This window comes from Pleuronectes platessa, chromosome 24 (genome assembly GCF_947347685.1).
Source record: "Pleuronectes platessa chromosome 24, fPlePla1.1, whole genome shotgun sequence".
Lineage (NCBI taxonomy): Eukaryota > Metazoa > Chordata > Actinopteri > Pleuronectiformes > Pleuronectidae > Pleuronectes > Pleuronectes platessa.
Genome location: NC_070649.1, coordinates 11,462,061 through 11,481,835, shown reverse-complemented (window position 1 = coordinate 11,481,835; position 19,775 = coordinate 11,462,061). Strand labels below are relative to the sequence as shown.

Below are 19,775 nucleotides of genomic sequence, written 5' to 3'. Positions count from 1 at the left end.
AGATTTCAGTCACCCCATTCATCATGCCTTTTTTTAAATTCCATGAACAGTACGCTCTCTCCACATCCTCCACATTTACTTAAGATTTAGATACATTTATTTATCCCAAACACATGCACATGCACAGACACACTCATGCAATTGTAGGGAAATGTAACCTCTGCTTTTAACCCATCTGGTGCAGGACACACAGAGCAGTGAGCAACCATGTACGGCGCCCGGGGAGCAGATGTTGGGGGAGTAAGGTGCACTAGACAGGGTAGGGAGAATCGTGTTGGATTTTTGGACAGATCAATCCAGGTTCGTCTTTTTGTGTTTTCTCCGTGGAGTCGAACTAGAGACAAACCAGAGACCTTTTCTGCCAATAGTCCAAGTTTCTGCCACTAGTCCACCGCCTCTCCCACCACCATTTATTGCATCCCTCAAAAATACCTTCCACACATGATCTCTGTTTTCCTTTAAATATCTCACCATCATTTTCACCCTTAGTGCTTTCTTTGTCCCTCTAAATTAACTAGTTTCAGTCCACCGTCCTCATACTAATTTTCTAAAACTTCCCTTGCTATTCTAACTCCCTTCCCATCCCACAACAAATTGCTTACGATTCCTTCTACTTCTTTCATCACTTTCAAAGGCACATTCATCACATATACCATCTTGCTCATTATTAGTGCATTTACCACAATTACCTTCCCTAATAGTTTCAACTTTCTTTGCTTCCAAAAGCCTAACATTTTTTTTATGCTATTTATTAGTACTTCATACTTCCTCTCTCTCCCTCAACGCCTAAATTCACTCCTAGCACCTTCATGTACCCTTCAGCTTCCTGTCAGACTGGAGGATATGGCTGGGGGGAGTGAGGGGAGAGAATTTAACTTCCTGACAGCTTGGTGTATAGCACTATTCCTGAGTATGGTGGTGTGGCAACGGAGGCTCCTATACCTTCTTCCAGAGGGTAGGAGGCTGAACAGACCATGTGCGGTGTGGCTGGTGTCACTCACAATCGAGGTGGCTTTCCGGGTGAGGCGGGTGGTGTAAGTGTCTTGCAAGGAAGGGAGTGGGGCACCAATGATCTTACCAGCTGTGTTTACTATGCGTTGCAGTTTTTTCCTGCTGTGGTCAGTGCAGCTACTGCCCCATACAGTGATGCAGCTGGACAGGATGCTTTCAATGGTGCCCCGGTAGACAGTGTTCAGGATTAGTGTGGGAGCTCTCGCTCTCGAGTTCATGGAGGAAGTAGAGGCGCCGCTGGGCTTTCTTCGCCAGTGATGCAGAGTTGGTGGCCCAGGAGAGGACCCCCAGGAATTTGGTGCTGCTCACTCGCTCCACAGCAGCACCATCGATGGTCAGTGGTGGGCGCTCAGTGTGGCTTTTCCTGAAGTCAACCACAATCTCATTTGTCTTGCTGACATCCGGCAGGAGGTTGTTGTTTCTGCACCAGGTGGTCAAAAGCGTGACCTCCTTCCTGTAGTGGGTCTCATCGTTCTTGGTGATGATACCCACCAGAGTTGTGTCGTCCGCAAACTTCACCATGTGTTTGGTGCTGTAGGTTGATGTGCAGTCGTGAGTCAGCAGGGTGAAGAGCAGGGGACTAAGCACACATCCTTGTGGGGCCCCTGTGCTGAGTGAGACGCTGCTCGAGGTGTTGTTGCCGACCCGTACTGCTTGTGGCCTCTCACTGAGGAAGTCCAGAATCCAATTGCAAAGGGAGGTGTTGAGCCCCAGCTGGTCCAGTTTACAGATGAGTTGTATGAGTTGTAGATATCCGTGAAGATGTCCTTAAGCTCCTCTGCGCAGTCCCTCAGTACACGGCCTGCAATATTGTCTGGGCCTGTTGCTTTCCGGGGGTTGATAGTGGAGAGTGCCCTCTTCACACTTTCGGTAGACAGGCACAGAGCCTGGTCGTGGGGGGGTGGATTTTTTATGCTCTTTCATAAATTCGCCTCACCCATCCTATCGTTCTCCCTTCAAATCCCATCTTCTCTAACACTTTATACAAATAACCGTGATCTACTCTATCAAATGCTTAATTAAGATCTAAACTAGCTACTAACCCTTCATTGTTTCCCTTCATGTGTATTATTGTATCTAATGCTGCTTATTTTGTCCGCTATATCTCTCCCTGGTATTCTATATGCTTGGGTGCTTCCCACCCCCGTCCCTATTACTTCCTTCATTCTGTTTGCTAACACATTTGTTAATACCTTATAGTCCTTTGACGACCCTCATTCTACCTGCCTGTGTGCCTTGCTCAGTGCTGGTGGATGGAGCTTCAGCCACTTACCTGCCCACCTTGGTGGGCCTTCCCAGAAAGTATTGGACTGCTCTCCTGGGATTCTCTCTCTCTCTCTCTCTCTCTCTCTCTCTCTCTCTCAGCAGGGCCTGCTGCACCAGCCTGATCCTTTGTCTCAGTAATATAAATAAGATTTGATGGAAAGCTCTGTGTGTGGATCTCCCTTTTTGTTGCCAGCCTTGAGCCAGGTGGTAACAGTCCCCCTTTAACATTGTGAGTGGCCTGTAATTTTCTAATTTGTCCCTATTCCCTTTTTTTATAAATTATGCTAACTAGCCCTGTTGTCATACTGTGCGGCATTTCTCCCTTCTCTGCCATCCATATAATCTATCCAACACTGGTAAACAATTCTTCTCTAAACTCTATATGAAATTCTTCCATTATTCCATCTATCCTTGGACTTTTATTTCAGCCTAACCCATTTATTGCTTTCTCTATCTCTCCATTCTCCTTCTCTTCTCTAGCCCTAAGAAATACCCTGTAGATTTTTCACCCTCTATTTCTGGGGTGTCAAACTCATTTTAGTTATGGGGCCACATACTGCCCACTTTGATCTCAAGTGGGCTTCGTACCCCCGCGCTTTTTTTCTCACCGCCACTCCTCTCCGCCCTGGACAACGTCACGTCGCTTAGGCTGTGGGGGGCTGGCGGCGGTTGATACCAAAATGAAAACCAACATAACGGGGGGGTCCGAACCATCTTGGAACACTGACCTAGGAGTCTGATGCACGCATTGAAAGTGAAAGGTGAGGGCCGGCACGCGCCGGCTGAGGTGGGATTCCAGCCCCCTGGGGCTCCATGCACACTACAGCGTACCCCCTGAAACAATTAGCGTACCCCGTATCCCAGTTTGGTTTTTGAACACCGTTTCTTGTTTGTCACAAGCTCTGATCTTGTCACGAACTCTGATCTCACTGTGCGACATGCACAACACTGTACAGGGAGCCGCTGCAGAATGGCCGACCTCTGGCTACGGCGAAAGAATGATTTGTTTACTGTTCCATCGTTAAAGAGATGCGGACGTCAACACATTAGTTCCGCCTCACATTTCCCCCTCCCGGTCGCGAGCCCCAGCTGTATGCCTCTGAACCCCACCAGTTTGAGAATCACTGGCATAGAGTGAGATGGCGGATTGACTTTTCTGCGGGCCGTATGTTTGACACTCCTGCTCTATTGCATACCTCGCCTTCCTTCTAATTATTGCACCTTAACACTTTTCCTGTTCTCCTTTAGTTCATCTTTCTTCCTTATGTATCCCTCTGTCATAATTACCCCCTTCCCCAGCATTCTTCTCCTCTTCCTCTAACTCCTGTTTTAACCTTTTTTCTCTCTCTCCCTCTTTCTTTCCCCTGTTCTTGTAGTGTTTTTGCTCATGCCCCTTATCCCCTCTTTCAACCTTTCCATCCACCGCCCTATATCTTCCTCATACATTCTTTCATTCATCTTGTGACAACCCTGGAGTTGTCTGCTGTGTGTGTTGTGTTTCAGGCTCCTGTAGGCGGAGTCGGACTACGGTGATCAGTGGGGATGTGGCACACCTGGGGTGGCCACTACTTAAGAGGCCTGCAGACTGGTCTCTGGTCTCTCATTCACCGGGTCTACCATCACATGGACATGTGGAGGTTTTCTTTGTATTTTGTTCTTTGTAGTATTATTCCTGTAGAATAAATACTGAAACTGCAGAGCTTTGAGCCATCCAGTGTTTCTTGTTGCACACATGAGCCAAGGTGTAACAAGTGGGGGCTCGTCCGAAAACCAGATCCAGGTTTGTTTCTCACTCTTTTCTGACCTGAGAAAGTAATAGGCCTCTAGTAGGTTAAGGTTCCCCTGGAATAGTGTACTGGTTGCCTGGGTGTGTCCAGGGTGTGTGATAACTTTAGAGTGTGAATTTAGTACTTTGAGCTTACATCGGAGGGACTAATTGCATTCATTATCAGGAACTAATTAGAGGGATTTCCATTTGGAGTTACCTTTCCTGGTAGAAATAAGCAACAGTATCTCTCTCGGGGGGTCTGTTGGTTTGTTATTTTTGTTTGTTATTTTTGTGCATAAACATGATTTGACTTTGTGTCTTGGGTACACGTCCAAGTCCGTCTGGTGAGTAACAGCATAGCTGGGGCTTTACCTTGTCATTGGTTTTGTGTTTAAAACACCTTTCATGAAATGCATGAAGACTAGGGTCTAGAGAAGGTAGTTAGCATTGGATAGGCAGAGAGTCAGGGGAGAGGTATTCCCAAGGTGATGAAATACATATTAATTAAACATAATTGTTGTTTAAAAAGGGTTATCTGGGCTGGTTCGTTTGAAACGATAGCTACCATGGAGGATTTTGTGCAGTCTCCAATCGGTAGGTGCTAGGAAAATGTACCAGGGAGCTGTTGCTAAAAATTGCAGAGCATTATGAAATAGAGCTTCCTAAAACGGTTCGCAAGGAAGTAATGCACTCCACTTAAAGGCCCAGCTAGGACAGGTTGGTGTTTTGCCAGTGTTTCCCCCTTCTGTTCGTTCCAGAGATGAGGTTTTTGCTGAAGAGGAAGTAGCTGCCAGATCAAGGTTAAAGGGCAAGTTTTTTCCTTTCTGACTTTGGTGACATAACATTTGAACAGAAGAAACAGGAAAATGAAGCACGTGCCCATGAAGAGTGAGTTCATGCCAGGGAGCAAGAATGGGAGTTTGAACGATTAAAGGTAACTACTAGTCTGCGTGAGGTTGAACTGGAGCTGATTAAAGAGCTTAAGTTGTCTCCAGTTTCGCCAGCATTTTCCAAAGATACTTTTGATGTAGATTATAATTTAAGGTTACTACAAAAATTGTGAGAAGGCTGTGGATAATTTCTTTTGTCTTTTTGAGCGGTTAAGTCAAGACTGCCAGTGGACTGATGTAGAGAAGACGTTGCTTTTACAATGTGTGCTCACAGGTAGGGCATCGTTTTTTGTTGTCTTGTGCTTTAGTTAAGGAACAGGTGTCCATGTTAGACCTGCCATCATTACCGGTTCCAGGAGTGGTGATCATCCTAGGGAGTGATTTGTCTGGAAACAAAGTATGGCCTGATCTACTGCCTTCACTGGTAGGTTGTTCTACCCCAGTGGTGAGGGGACCTGTTGACCCAGAGGTATTTGCAGCATGTGCAGTAACCCGAGCACAGACTCGCTCCTCACTGGTTCCGCTCTCACTTTCTGGTTCACTCTCACTCGTGACCTCCTCTGCCTCGCTTTTGTTGCATCTGCACTCATTCATCAAGTTTTTACACAGCTCACACCTTTTCCTCCCCTGGCTGCATTCTCTTGCAAAATGGCCCTGAACTCCACGTCTGTTGCAGTGGAATTCAGGGCACTCTCATGATGTGGCCTGGTTTAATGCACATCCTACATACCTTGACCTGTTTATCATGTACTACCCGGAAGTACTCGGCCCCCAGAGCTGTGTCAAATTTTGCTGAATACGGCAACGACTGTATGTGGCTGTTAAATTTCACTTTTAGGAACCTTGTTCCGTCAGCCACATTTGTGCCCGGCCACATCCTTCTTTTGATTGGGGATGCTGCCGAGACACCCCAGAGTTGTAGCTTCGCTATAATATCCCTATCCTTAATGTAGAAAGGCAGGTTCATAAATGACACGACCAGCTCATCATTTATCAATTCTCTGACGTGGACCCTCGTGTCTCCCATCTTGAACCCGTCCATTAGCCTGTCTTTCCCCTTGGGGTGGCTAATCGTTATTTCGTATTTATTTTCACTTAAATGTCTGCACGCCAGCAGCCCTCCGCACAACTCCCTGACACCACGCATCAACTCCATAGCCGTCGTCTCGCCCTCTCCCTCCGTTTCCACCATCACAGTTAACTCCCTCTCGTTTCTCTCAGTGCTTGTGCCACTCTTGCTCTGCGCCATGTCTTCTCCTCTCCTGCTGTCACCTCCGTGGGTGACAGCGTCTCTGCAATACCGCTCCGTGTTTGTCTCCGCCATTGTCGTGGGCAAACATCCACACAGGCTCACCCCCGCACAGTGCGTCACTGCCGCGGGGGGACACACGCACACTAGACAAGACAATCTCAACACTTAACGTCCGGTTGGATTAACACATAAGAAGAAAAGGAATAGGTGGAAATTGAAATAGTCCAAGAAAAAAGCTGGGAAGAAGGAAAAAAGAAAAAGAGAAAGAAAAAAGTCTGTAGCAGTCACCCGTGGTGGCTTGCTTCCATGTTGCAGGTTGATGAAGTCACTAGATGATGCGTTCAGGGTGTTCAGGGCGTTCAGGTTGGTGTGGCCGTAAGCGAATGAGGCCACCCACTAAACCTTATTTATACAGGTGAATATGTCAGGTAAAAGTGGAAAAAAGCTTACAGCACCTGGTATTCCCAGGCAGTCTCCCATCTAAGTACTAACCAGGCCCGACCCTGCTTAGCTTCCGAGATCGGGCGTATTCTTTTTTTTTTTTTTTTAATCTTTTTTTATTATTTTCCAGTTCACACATTTACAGCAAGCTATAACACAGAGTATTATTTACATGAATCATCTCTGAGAAAAATCCAACTTAATCCCCTTCTCTTGTCCATCCTACACAAAAACTCACTCAATTCTAATGCAGACAGGACAAATGTTACGTCAAATCAGAAAATACAGCTCAATCTGCATGCCCCAGTCTTTTCACCAGTTAAACAATATCTCCCCTCCCTCCCCTTCAAAGATTAATTTACTCCCACTCACAAAGAAATTTTCCGCCTTCTCCCCTCCATACTTATACATCAAGTTCACATCTCTTTTCATGATTGATTTAAACAACATTTTTATTTTCACTTTCCGCCCCTCAAAGTGTGCGTAGTTCCTCCTGCAGACGACCGCGAGTCTGGCATGGCTCAAAACAAAATTCATTAGACAAAAATTAACGTCTTTTCTTTTTTCAAACGTACCAAACAAAAACATTGTCCACTCACATGCCAGACCGCGGCCCTTTATTCTCTCCCCGTGTCTTCTCCTCCTCTGCTTTCCTTTTGGCGGCCAGTCTCTGTTCTTTTTTCTCCTTCCCTCCCTTTTGTCCTCTGCCCTCCTTTCTTTGCTCCTCGTCTATTTTTTCCACCTGTTCTGCTCTCCCTCGTTCATCGTCTGTAGCCTCCGCCGCATCATCGTCCTCCGCCTTTCCCCCCTGCTCCATCATCTGTTCGTCACCGTCCTTCTCAGCACTGTCGCCGCTGTCAGATCTATACCGCCATTCCAGTTCTCTTTCAGCTTCCTCGTTCCCACCTTCCGCGTCCTCTTCAGCTCCCCTTCCGTCATCGCTCTCTCCGTCTTTCTCCTCCATCCGTTCTCCTTTCTCCTCCTCCTCCTCTCTCGCCGCTGCGTTTCGTTCCTCACACTCCCGCGCATAATGCCCGGTCTTCTGGCACCTGAAGCACTTGAAATCAGGGCACTCCCTGAAGATGTGTCCTGGCTTGATGCAGAGTCGGCACACCCGCACCTGTCGGCCATGTATTACTCTAAAGTACTCCGCTCCTCTAAGTGTCTCTAGCTTGGTTGAGTACGGGAGTGATCGTACCTGCTCATTGAAGCGGACTTTTAAAAAATCTTGTCCCGTCCACAATCTCCTTCCCCGGCCACTTGCGCCGTTTGATAACAGATATTGGCCGCACACCCCACTCCTCCAGCCTTCCCAGTATTGTTGCATCTTCCATATAAACAGGTGAGTCGATAAAAGAAACCACCATGTCGTTGTTCACAATCTCTCTGCCATGCACTAAGGCTCCTTTTACACGCACGCCATCCAGCAGTTTGCGCTTTCCCACCTCATCCTTCATGGTAATTTCAAAGTTTTTTTTCCCTCTCACACGGCACCCGCTCACCACTCCACATTGCACTTTCACTTCCCGCAGAATATCCATCGTAGAAATCACTGCTGTTCCCTCCACCTCAACGTCCACGGTCAGCTCTTTCCCGTACTCTTTCTGCCGTCCTTCTCCTGTTTCTGTCCGATTCTCAATCCCATTCCTTCCTTCTTCCTCCAGTGCTCCAACTCCACTGCTAGGCATTGCCTGCTCCGGTCCTTTGTCTGCTGCCATGTGGTCCATTCGTCAAACAAAGGCCTCCCCAAACAGCAAAAAAAAGCTGTGGGGAGGTTTTCAACTATAATTAAATTACGATTTTGTCAAAATCATATACTCTACAAATCAATAAGAAGAAAAAACACCAGGCTTCTATATCAGCCTAATCTGCAAACAAACGTTTTCCTGCTCCCTTCACTTCCTGGTTGCACACCTGAACGCAATCAAACGAGATCGGGCGTATTCAGGTTGGTGTGGCCGTAATATAACTCCATATCAATCTCACATCTCTTTCTATCAGATGTTTGAAGATCGTCCATACCTCACATCTCCTTTTTTCATAATGGGCCATATCCCTTCTTAGTTTTACAGCATACCTGGCGTGGCTCAGCAAATAGTTCATTAGATTAATATTGCATCCATCCTGTCTTTCATTCACACCAAACAGCCACAATTTCTTCCATTCCATCATCACCCCCAAATCCCCTTTCCAGCACTTGTTTATTAGTTCCTTCATTTTTTCAAAGTATCCCGTTAATTTCCCACATTCAACAAACTCATGCATACATGTTTCCACTCCCTCATCACATACATCACATCCCTTTCCCACCCTGCTGTCAAATTTGCTGATTATTAGGTTGTTATAGATCCGGTTGTGCCTCAGCATGAAATCAAAATGTTCGCATTCAATACTATTCTATTTCACTCTCACATTCTTCCATATCTTTCTCGCATCCATCTCTTTCATTATTTACTTTGCTCTGCACTTTCTCTGCAGCCGGTCTCCGTATCTCTTTTCCTCTCATACATTCATACATCACTCTTGTTTTTACATTTGTCAGACTCATCTTGCACTCACCTTCCCCAACATACATCTATCTTGTTTCCCCCCTTCACCATGTTTTCTCTCTATCATTCCTATCCACTCTTTGGGCATTGCTTTCTTAATTTTTTGTAATTCACCTTTTGCTGTGCCTAGCCAAATTTCATCCCCATTCTCTCTTACTTCATCCACCACTGCCTGTGCTCCCATGAATCCTGGTATATACTGATACACTAAATCCCTTATCCTTCTTATCTCAGCCCTCCACATCACCCTGTTATAAATCATTTCTCCTCCCACCGTGAGTTTGGGATTTAAAAACACTGGTTGCTTCCAAACCTGTCCCCACATCCTCGCATTTATACTTCACACTTTTTAAAAACTCACCCCATGCTCCAAACATCTCTTTGTGGATTTCAGTCACCCCATTCATCATACCTTTTTTAAATTTCATGTACATTCCACTCTCCCCACATCCTCCACATTTATACATTGCTTCCTTCAAAAAGGCCTTCCACACATGGTCTCCATCTTCCCTTAAGTATCTTACCATCATTTTTACTCTTAGTGCCTTCTTTTCCCCCTCTAGATTCACTAACTTCAATCCCCCGTCTTCATAATCATTTTCTAAAACTTCCCTTGCTATCCTTACTCCCCCCCCCCCCCTTCCCACAAAAAGTTACTTATAATCCCTTCCACCTCTTTCAACACTCTCACAGGCACATCCATCACATTCATCACATATATCATTTTACTCATAATCAGCGCATTCACCACTACTACCTTACCTTTTAGTTTCAACTTCCTTAGTTTCCAAAACCCTAACGTTTTCTTCAAGCTATTTATCATCACTTCATATTGCCTATCCCTCCCTTCCTCTCCCTCAATCCCCAAGTTTATTCCTAGCACCTTCATGTACCCATTGTTTTCCTTCAATCCTATCTCTCCCTTCTTTTCTCTACTCCCACCTATGTACATTATTTCTGACTTATCTATATTTATTTTTGCTCCAGATGCCCTACCATATAATTCTACACTCCCTAATACTTCAACTATACTTTCCCTATCCCTAACTGTCACCGTTGTGTCATCCGCATATTGATATAGAGTGCTCACCTGTCCACCCGGTATTTCTATGCCCCTAATCCTCCTATTTTTCAAAATGAGTTCTGCTAACGGCACTGCCGTCAAGGAGTACAGTAAAGCCGATAGCGGACATCCCTGCCTCACTGATCTTTCTATTCTAAATTCACCTGTGACTATCCCATTTACCTTAATCTTACTTCCTGCTCTTTCATACATTCTCCTCACCCATCCTATCATTTTCTCTCCAAATCCCGTCTTTCCTAACACTTTATACAAATATCCGTGATCTACTCTATCAAATGCTTTATTAAGATCTAAACTCGCTATAACCCCTCGACTGTTTGTCTTCATGTGTATTATTGTATCCCTAATGCTACTTATTGTGTCTGCTATGTCTCTCCCTGGTATACTATATGCTTGTGTGCTTCCCACCACCGTCCCTATTACTTCCTTCAATCTGTTTGCTAACACCTTTGCTAAAACCTTATAGTCCCCATTTAACACTGTGAGTGGCCTGTAATTTTCTAATTTGTCCCTACTTCCTTTTTTATAAATGATACTAACTAACCCTGTTGTTATACTATGCGGCATTTCTCCCTTCTCTTCTATCCATCTATATAATCTCTCCAATACTGGTACTAGTTATTCTCTAAACTCTATATAAAATTCCCCTATTATTCCATCTATCCCTGGACTTTTATTCCTGCCTAACCCATTTATTGCTTTCTCTATCTCTCCCTTACTTATCTCTCCCTCGCACACCTCTCTATCCTCATCACTCAGTTTAGCCTCCATCTTGTCTATCACCTGTCTGCTACTCTCCTCATCTACCTCTTCTTTCTCATATAACTCTCTATAAAATTCTTCCACTCTTTCCACTATCCCTACAAAATCTGTTATTTTTTCTCCTCCCTTTCCCTCCACTTGCTCAAAATAATTTTTCTCCTGCCTTGTCTTCTCTAGCCCTAAGACATATCCTGTACATTTTCCCCCTCTACTGCATATCTAGCCCTACTTCTAATCATTGCACCTTCACACTTTCTCTGTTCTATCTCCTTTAGTTCATCTTTCTTCCTTATGTATCCCTCTGTCATAATTGCCTCCTTCCCCCACTTTCTTCTCCTCTTCCTCTAGCTCCTCTTTTACCCTTTTTTCTCTCTCCCTCTTTCTTTCCCCTATTTTTACTGTGTTTTTTGCTTATTACCCTTATCCCCTCTTTCAACCTTTCCCACCACCTCCCTGTGTCTTCCTCATACATGCTCTCATCCATCTCCCACCTCTTTTTTATATTTTTCATCTTTAAGCAACTGACCATTCATACACCAAACCCCCCCTCCTCTTCTCTTTGTTTCCCCTCCTATTGTATATTTTAACACCTTGTGATCGCTATAAGTTGTGGTTATATATTCTATACTCTTTATCCCTTCTGCTACGCCCTTCGTGCTCAATACTAAATCTATCCTGCTCTGTTTTAATTCCCCTTTCACAAGTTGTATTCTTGAGAACTCTCTCCCCTCTGGATTTCTTTCTCTCCATACATCACTCAGTCCTTTCATACTTTTTAGTTTTTCTAATACCTCTCTTGTTGTATAATTTTTAAAATGCATGTTCTTTGACACATCCAGTTTCCCACACCACAAATTAAAGTCCCCAACAATCATACAGTTGTCATCACACATTTTTTCCATTTTTTCAAACATCACCTTTCTTTCTTTCTCCTCATTCGGAGCATACACATTTATCAGCTTCATTCCCTCCTTCATATATTCAAATTTGATCCCGATCACCCTCCCATCTCCCTCATCATCACACCTTCTCACATTTTCTATCACTCCCCTCTTTGTTAATATCGCTACTCCCCTTGCATTCCCCTCTCCATTATTTGCATACACATCTCCCCTCCATTCATACTCCACCTCTTTTAAACATCTCTCATCCCAGTGTGTTTCCTGTAAACATATTATGTCATAATTATTCTTTCCATATATCTGATGTCTTTTGTTTTTGTTTTTTAGCCCCCTAGCATTTATTGAAATTATTGTTAACATTATTAGTATTGTAATTTTCATTTTGGTTTTTCCTTATTCTTCATTTTTTTATTAATCCTCATGTGCCGCTGGGTATTCTGTCTTTTCCTTAGTTGTGTTATTTCCGTTAAGTCCATGTCTGTTTCTGAGCCTACCTTCTGTGATGTGGTGGTCTCCTCCCCACTCGTTTTGTGCGTCGCTCCACTCAGCACTTCCGTCCTCTCTCCCTTCTCCTCTTCTTTGCGCCTTCTCCCCTCCTTAGCGTCCAGGCCTGCATCCTCCGCTCCGACTCCCCTTGCTTCTGTCGTCTCCTTCTCCTTCAGGCCTGCCTTCACCGCTCCTTCTCCAGTTGCCTCCAGACCCTTCTCCTCCGCCCCGCTTCTCCTTGCTTCTGTCGTCATCTCTGGCCTTCCCGTCTCCAGACCCGTCTTCTCCGTTCCGTCTCTCCTCCTTCCTTCTGTCGACCCGTTCCTTTCCATCGTTACCTCTGGCTCCTGCTCTCCTCTCCTCCGTCCTGCTTCCACCTCAGCGTCGTTTCCTCTGGTCCTCTCCTCCTTTGTCATCCGGTCCGCTTCTTCTCTCTTTCTGCCTTTCATCTCCTCCTTCGCCCGCTCTCCTTCATCCTTCTTCATCCTTCATTCATGTTGCCTCTACACTACTCATCAAGTTTTTACACAGCTCACACCTTTTCCTCCCCTGGCTGCATTCTCTTGCAAAATGGCCCTGAACTCCACATCTGTTGCAGTGGAATCAGGGCACTCTCATGATGTGGCCTGGTTTAATGCACATCCTACATACCTTCACCTGTTTATCATGTACAACCCGGAAGTACTCGGCCCCCAGAGCTGTGTCAAATTTAGCTGAATACGGCAGCGACTGTATGTGGCTGTTAAATTTCACTTTTAGGAACCTTGTTCCGTCAGCCACATTTGTGCCCGGCCACATCCTTCTTTTGATTGGGGATGCTGCCGAGACACCCCAGAGCTGTAACTTCGCTATGATATCTCTGTCCTTAATATAGAACGGCAGGTTCATAAATGACACGACCAGCTCATCGTTTATCAATTCTCTGACGTGGACCCTCGTGTCTCCCATCTTGAACCCGTCCATTAGCCTGTCTTTCCCCTTGGGGTGGCTCATCGTTATTTCATATTTATTTTCACTTAAATGTCTGCACGCCAGCAGCCTTCCGCACAACTCCCTGACACCACGCATCAACTCCATAACCGTCGTTTCGCCCTCTCCCTCCGTTTCCACCATCACAGTTAACTCCCTCTCGTTTCTCTCAGTGCTTGTGCCACTCTTGCTCTGCGCCATGTCTTCTCCTCTCTCGCTGTCACCCACGGTGGTGACAGCGTCTCGGCTATCCCGCTCCGTGTTTGTCTCCGCCATTGCCGCGGGCAAACACCCACACAGGCTCACCCCCGCACAGTGCGTCACTGCCGCGGGGGGACACACGCACACAAGACAAGACAATCTCAACACTTAACGTCCGGTTGGATTAACACATAAGAAGAAAAGGAATAGGTGGAAATAGAAATAGTCCAAGAAAAAAGCTGGGAAGAAGAAAAAAGAAAAAGAAAAAAGTCCGTGGCAGTCACCCGTGGTGGCTTGCTTACGTGTTTCTGGATGATGTCACTCGATGATGCGTTCAGGGTGTTAAGGGCGTTCAGGCTTGTGTGGCCGTAAGCAAATGATTCCGACCACTTTACCTTATTTATAGATGTGAATACATCAGGGAACAACAGAAAAGCTTACAGTACCTGGTATTCCCAGGCAGTCTCCCATCCATGTACTAACCAGGCCCGACCCTGCATAGCTTCCGAGATCAGACGAGATCGGGCGTATTCATGTTGTTTTGGCCGTAAGCGAATGAGGCCACCCACTGAGCCTTATTTATACTTGTAAATACGTCAGGTAAAAGCGGGAAAAAGCTTACAGCACCTGGTATTCCCAGGCAGTCTCCCATCCATGTACTAACCAGGCCCGACCCTGCTTAGCTTCCGAGATCAGACGAGATCGGGCGTATTCATGTTGTTTTGGCCGTAAGCGAATGAGGCCACCCACTGAGCCTTATTTATACTTGTAAATACGTCAGGTAAAAGCGGGAAAAAGCTTACAGCACCTGGTATTCCTAGGCAGTCTCCCATCGAAGTACTAACCAGGCCCGACCCTGCTTAGCTTCCGAGATCAGACGAGATCGGGCGTATTCAGGTTGGTTTGGCTGTAAGCGAATGAGGCCACCCACTGAGCCTTATTTATACATGTCAATACGTCAGGTAAAAGTGGGAAAAAGCTTACAGCACCTGGTATTCCCAGGCAGTCTCCCATCCAAGTACTAACCAGGCCCGACCCTGCTTAGCTTCCGAGATCAGACGAGATCGGGCATATATTTTTTTTTTTTTTTTTTATTATCAAAAATATTTTGCATTACATTTTATGCATATTTATGTACATTACATTTTAACACATTTTGTGATATGTCATCCCCTTCCTAGTCCTGTACATTATGCATATTATTTTCCACAGAAAACACACAAATCAAAAAATTATTAAAATCAAAATCAAATCCTAAAAAAAGATTCATCCCTTTCAACCAAAATTCATTCTTACCTCATTCACATCTCCTTTTACTATTTCAATAAAAGTACTTCCATCCACAAACCCTTTTCTGAACTCGTTTTCTTCAATATAGCCCCATCTCTGTCTCACGTCTCTTTCTGTTAAGTTTTTAAACACAGTCCACACATCATATTTCCTTTTCTCATAGTGAGCTGTGTTCCTTCTTATTTTCACTGCATACCTCGCATGGCTCAGCACATAGTTCATTAGGTTCACATTGCATCCATTCTGACTTTCATTCACACCAAACAGCCACAGCTTCTTCCATTCCATTCTTTCTACCCATTTCCCTTTCCAACATTTATTTATTAACATCTTTATTTTTTCAAAATATCCCCTTAGTGCTTTACATTCAACAAACTCATGCATACATGTTTCCACTTCCTCACCACATACATCGCACTCCTTTCCCACATTGCAGTCAAACTTACTTATTATTAGATTATTAAAAATCCGGTTGTGCCTTAGCATGAAATCACAATGCTCGCATTCAATGCTATTCCCTTTCACTCTCAGATTCTCCATATGCTCTCCTCATCCATTCCTTTCATAACTCTGCTCCACACTTTATCTGCAGCCGGTCTCCTTATCTCTTTCCCTCTCATACATTTATAAAACACTCTGGTTTTCACATTAGCCAGTCTCACCTTGCATTCTCCTTCTCCCACATACATCTCTATTTTATCTCCCCCCTTCTCCTCATTCTCTCTCTCAATCATTTCCATCCATTCTTTAGGCATTGCTTTCTTTATTTTCTCTATTACTCCTTTTGCTGTCCCCAACCATATTTCATCCCCATTCCCTCTTACTTCGTCCACAATCACCTGTGCTCCCATGAAGCCTGGTATATACTCATACACCATATCCCTTACCTTTCTTATCCCTGCCCTCCATATCACCCTGTTGAAAATAGTTTCTCCCTCTGCCAGAATTTTTGGGTTTAAAAACACTGGCTGCTCCCATACCTGCCTCACATTCTTGCATTCATACTTCACTCCTCTCACAAACTCTCCCCACGCTCCAAGCATCTCTTTGTATATTTCAGTCGCCCCATCCATCATTCCTTTTTTTAGTACCATGTACACTCCACTCTCTCCACATCCACCACATTTATTTATTGCATCATTCAAAAACACCTTCCACACTTGATTCCTGTTATCTTTTAAGTATCTTACCATCATTTTTACCCTGAGTGCTTTCTTTTTCCCCTTCTAAATTCACTAGTTTTAGTCCCCCGTCCTCATACTCATTTTCTAGCACTTCCCTTGCTATTCTAACTCCCTTCCCTTCCCACAAAAAATTGTTTACCATCCCTTCCACCTCTTTCATCACTTTCTCTGGCACATCCATCACATTCATCACATATACCAGCCTACTCATTATGAGTGAATTCACCACTATCACCTTCCCTTTTAGTTTTAATCTTCTTTTTTTCCAGAATCCTAATGTCTTCCTGATACTGTTCACTATCCCTTCGTATTGCCTATCCCTCCCTTCCCTTTAATTCCTAAATTCACTCCTAACACCTTGAAATAGTCTTTGTTTTCCCTCAATCCTGTCTCTCCTGTCCCTTCTCCTCTTTCTCCAAAATGCATTATTTCTGATTTTTCTCTGTTTACTCGTGCTCCTGATGCCCTGCCATACTGCTCTACGCTTTGTAGTACCTCTTCTACGCTTTCCCTATCTCTTACTGTCACCGTTGTGTCGTCTGCGTACTGGTAAAGTGTGCTCTCCTGTCCCCCTGGTAACCCTATGCCCCTAATCTTCTTGTTTTGCATGATGAGTGCCGCCAACGGCTCTGCCGATAGTGCATATAGCAACGCTGATAGCGGACATCCCTGCCTCACTGATCTTTCTAATCTGATTTCATTTGTTATTGTCCCATTAACTTTTATCCTACTGGCTGCTCCCTCGTATAATCTCCCAACCCATCCTATCATCCTATCCCCAAATCCCACCTTCTCTAATACTTTGTATAAATACCCGTGATCTACCCTATCAAATGCTTTGTTCAGATCTAAACTAACTACTATCCCTTCACTGTTCTCCCTCATGTATGTTATTGTGTCCCTAATACTACTTACTGTGTCCGCTATGTCTCTCCCTGGTATACTATCTGCTTGTGTTCTTCCCACCACCGTCCCTATCACTTCCTTCATCCTATTTGCTAACACCTTTGCTAGTATTTTGTAATCTCCATTTAACACCGTGAGTGGTCTGTAGTTTTCCAGTTTATCCCTGTTCCCTTTTTTGTAAATTATGCTAACTAATCCTGTTGTCATACTGTGCGGCATTCCTCCCTTCCCCTCTATATCCCTGAATAGCTTCTCTAACACTGGCGCTAGTTCTACTCTGAATTCTATATAAAATTCCCCTATTATCCCATCTATCCCTGGACTTTTATTTCTCCCTAACCCATTTATTGCTATCTCTATCTCACCTTTACTGATCTCTCCCTCACACATTTCTCTATCCTCATCACTCAATTTAGCCTCTATCTTGTTTATGACTTCCCTGCTGCTCTCATCATCTACCTCCTCTTTCCTGTATAGCTGTCTATAAAATTCTTCTATTCTTTCAACTATCCCTACAAAGTCGGTTATTTTTTCACCTCTCTTTCCTTCTACTTGCTCAAAATAATTTTTCTCCTGCCTTGCTTTTTCTAGCCCTAAGAAATAACCTGTACATTTTTCTCCCTCTATTGCATACTTCGCTCTACTTCTTATTATTGCTCCTTTACATTTCCACTGTTCTATTTCTTTCAGTTCATCTTTCTTCCTTATATATCCCTCGATATCATAATTACCCCCTTCCCCTGCTTTCTTCTCTTCTCTCTCTACCTCCTCTTTTAATTTGTTTTCCCTCTCTCTCTCTCTCTTTCTTTCCCCTGCTCCTACTGTGTTTTTTGCTCATATTCCTTATCCCCTCTTTTAACCTCTCCCACCACCTCCCTGTCTTCCTCATACATACTGTCACTCATCTCCCACCTTATATACTCTTTCACTTCTTTTTTATATTTTTCATTTTTAAGCAACTGTCCATTCATGCACCATACTCCCCCTCCTCTCCTCTTTGTTTCCCCCCCTATTGTAAATTTTAACATCTTATGGTCACTGTACGTTGTAGTTTTGTATTCTATCCCTTTTATCCTGTCTGCTATGCTTTTAGTGCTTAATAATAAATCTATCCTACTTTGTTTTATTTCCCCTTTTACCATTTGTATTCTTGAATACTCCCTCCCCTCTGGATTCCTATCTCTCCATAGATCATTCATTCCTTTCATACTTTTAACTTTTTCTAATGCCTCCCTTGTTGTGTCATTTTTAAAGTGCATGTTTGCTGATACATCCAGTTTCCCACACCACACATTAAAGTCCCCCACAATCATACAGTTGTCATCACACATCATTCCCATCCTTTCAAACATCACCTTTCTTTCTTTCTCCTCATTCGGCACATACACATTCACCAGCTTCATTTCCTCATTCATATATTCGAATTTGATCCCTATAACCCTCCCCTCTCCCTCATCTTCACACCTTCTCACATTCCCTATCACTCCTTTTTTTGTTAATATTGCTACACCCCTTGCATTCCCTTCCCCATTATTTGCATAAACATCTCCTCTCCATTCATCCTCCACCTCTTTCATACGTCTCTCATCCCAGTGTGTTTCCTGTATGCATATTATATCATAGTTACTCTCTCCATAGATCTGATGTCTTTTGATTTTATTTTTTAGCCCCCTTGCATTTATTGATATTATTGTTAACATTAGTAGTATTGCTATTTTCATTTTATTTTTTCCTTGGTTCTACTTTTCTTATTATTCCTCATACGCTTCTGATTAGTTTGTCTTTTCCTCAGTTGTTTTATTTGCTCCTCTATCTCCATGTCTGTTTCAGATCCTACCGTCTGTGGCGTGGTGGTCTCCTCTGCAGTTTCAGTGGGCTTCGCTCCACCTGTTGCCTTCTCCTTCCCTCCTGTGTCGTCCTCTCTTCTCCTTCTCCCCGGGCCTACTTCCTCCTCTCCGTCTTTTCTTTCGACCATTGCCCCCTTCTCCGCCCCGTCTCTCCTCCTTTCTGCCGTCGCCTCCGTCCTCACCTCACGTGCCAGCACTCCTCTCCTCCTGCCCGCATCCTCCTCGTCGTTTCCTCTCGTTATCGCGTTCCGGTCCGTTCCAGCTTTCTTTCCGCCTTCCGTCTTCTCCTCCGGCCTCTCTCCTTCCTGCCTGCTTGCATCCTCCTTCTCAGTCTCCTCAGTTTCTTTTCCGACTCCCTCCTCCACACTTTCCATATCCTCTGCCTCCCCCTCCTCACTGCCTCCGCTCTCACTTTCTTCTCCATTCTCACTTGTGTCATCTTCTGCCTCACTCTTATTGCATCTGCATTCACTCATAAGGTTCTGGCACAGATCACATTTCTTCCTCCCCTGCTTGCATTCCCTTGCATAATGGCCCTGCACTCCACATCTGTTGCAATGAAATTCCGGGCACTCTCTCATTATGTGCCCAGGTTAAATGCACAGCCTGCACACCTTCACCTGCTTATCGTGTAGCACCCTGAAATACTCTGCCCCCAGCGCAGTGTCAAATCTTGCAGAGTACGGCAGCGATTGTATTTGATTATTAAACTTTACTTTCAGGAACCTAGTCCCGTCTGCCACATTTGTCCCTGGCCACATCCTTCTTTTAATGGGAGATACTGCTGCTACTCCCCATAGTTGCAACTTTGCCAGTATCTCCCTGTCCTCAATATAAAAGGGCAGACTCATAAATGACACTACCAGCTCGTCATTTACTAGTTCTCTGGCGTGCACCCGAGTCTCCCCTATCTTAAAGCCTTCCATGAGCCTCTCCTTCCCCTTAGGGTGGCTCATTGTCATCTCAT

General features: G+C 44.6%; 2 protein-coding genes, 1 non-coding gene and 2 pseudogenes across 3 annotated transcripts in view; 1 reads left to right on the top strand and 4 right to left on the bottom strand.

The window, feature by feature from the left end:
- LOC128431094 (uncharacterized) overlaps positions 1-19,775 on the top strand; it is an 870,493-nt gene that overhangs the window by 726,646 nt on the left and 124,072 nt on the right. The window lies entirely within an intron of this gene.
- Positions 1-19,775, bottom strand: part of LOC128431095 (histone H4) — a 317,773-nt gene that overhangs the window by 195,106 nt on the left and 102,892 nt on the right. Inside the window, exon 2 of the mRNA XM_053417317.1 lies at positions 4,399-4,417. Coding sequence (XP_053273292.1) covers positions 4,399-4,417 — 19 coding nt within the window. The remainder of the gene's footprint in view (positions 1-4,398; positions 4,418-19,775) is intronic.
- LOC128435788 (uncharacterized) lies at positions 14,016-14,134 on the bottom strand (annotated as a pseudogene).
- LOC128435501 (uncharacterized) lies at positions 14,197-14,315 on the bottom strand (annotated as a pseudogene).
- Positions 14,378-14,496, bottom strand: LOC128433485 (5S ribosomal RNA). The gene has a single exon (XR_008336200.1). It is a non-coding gene; the product is annotated as a 5S ribosomal RNA (ribosomal RNA).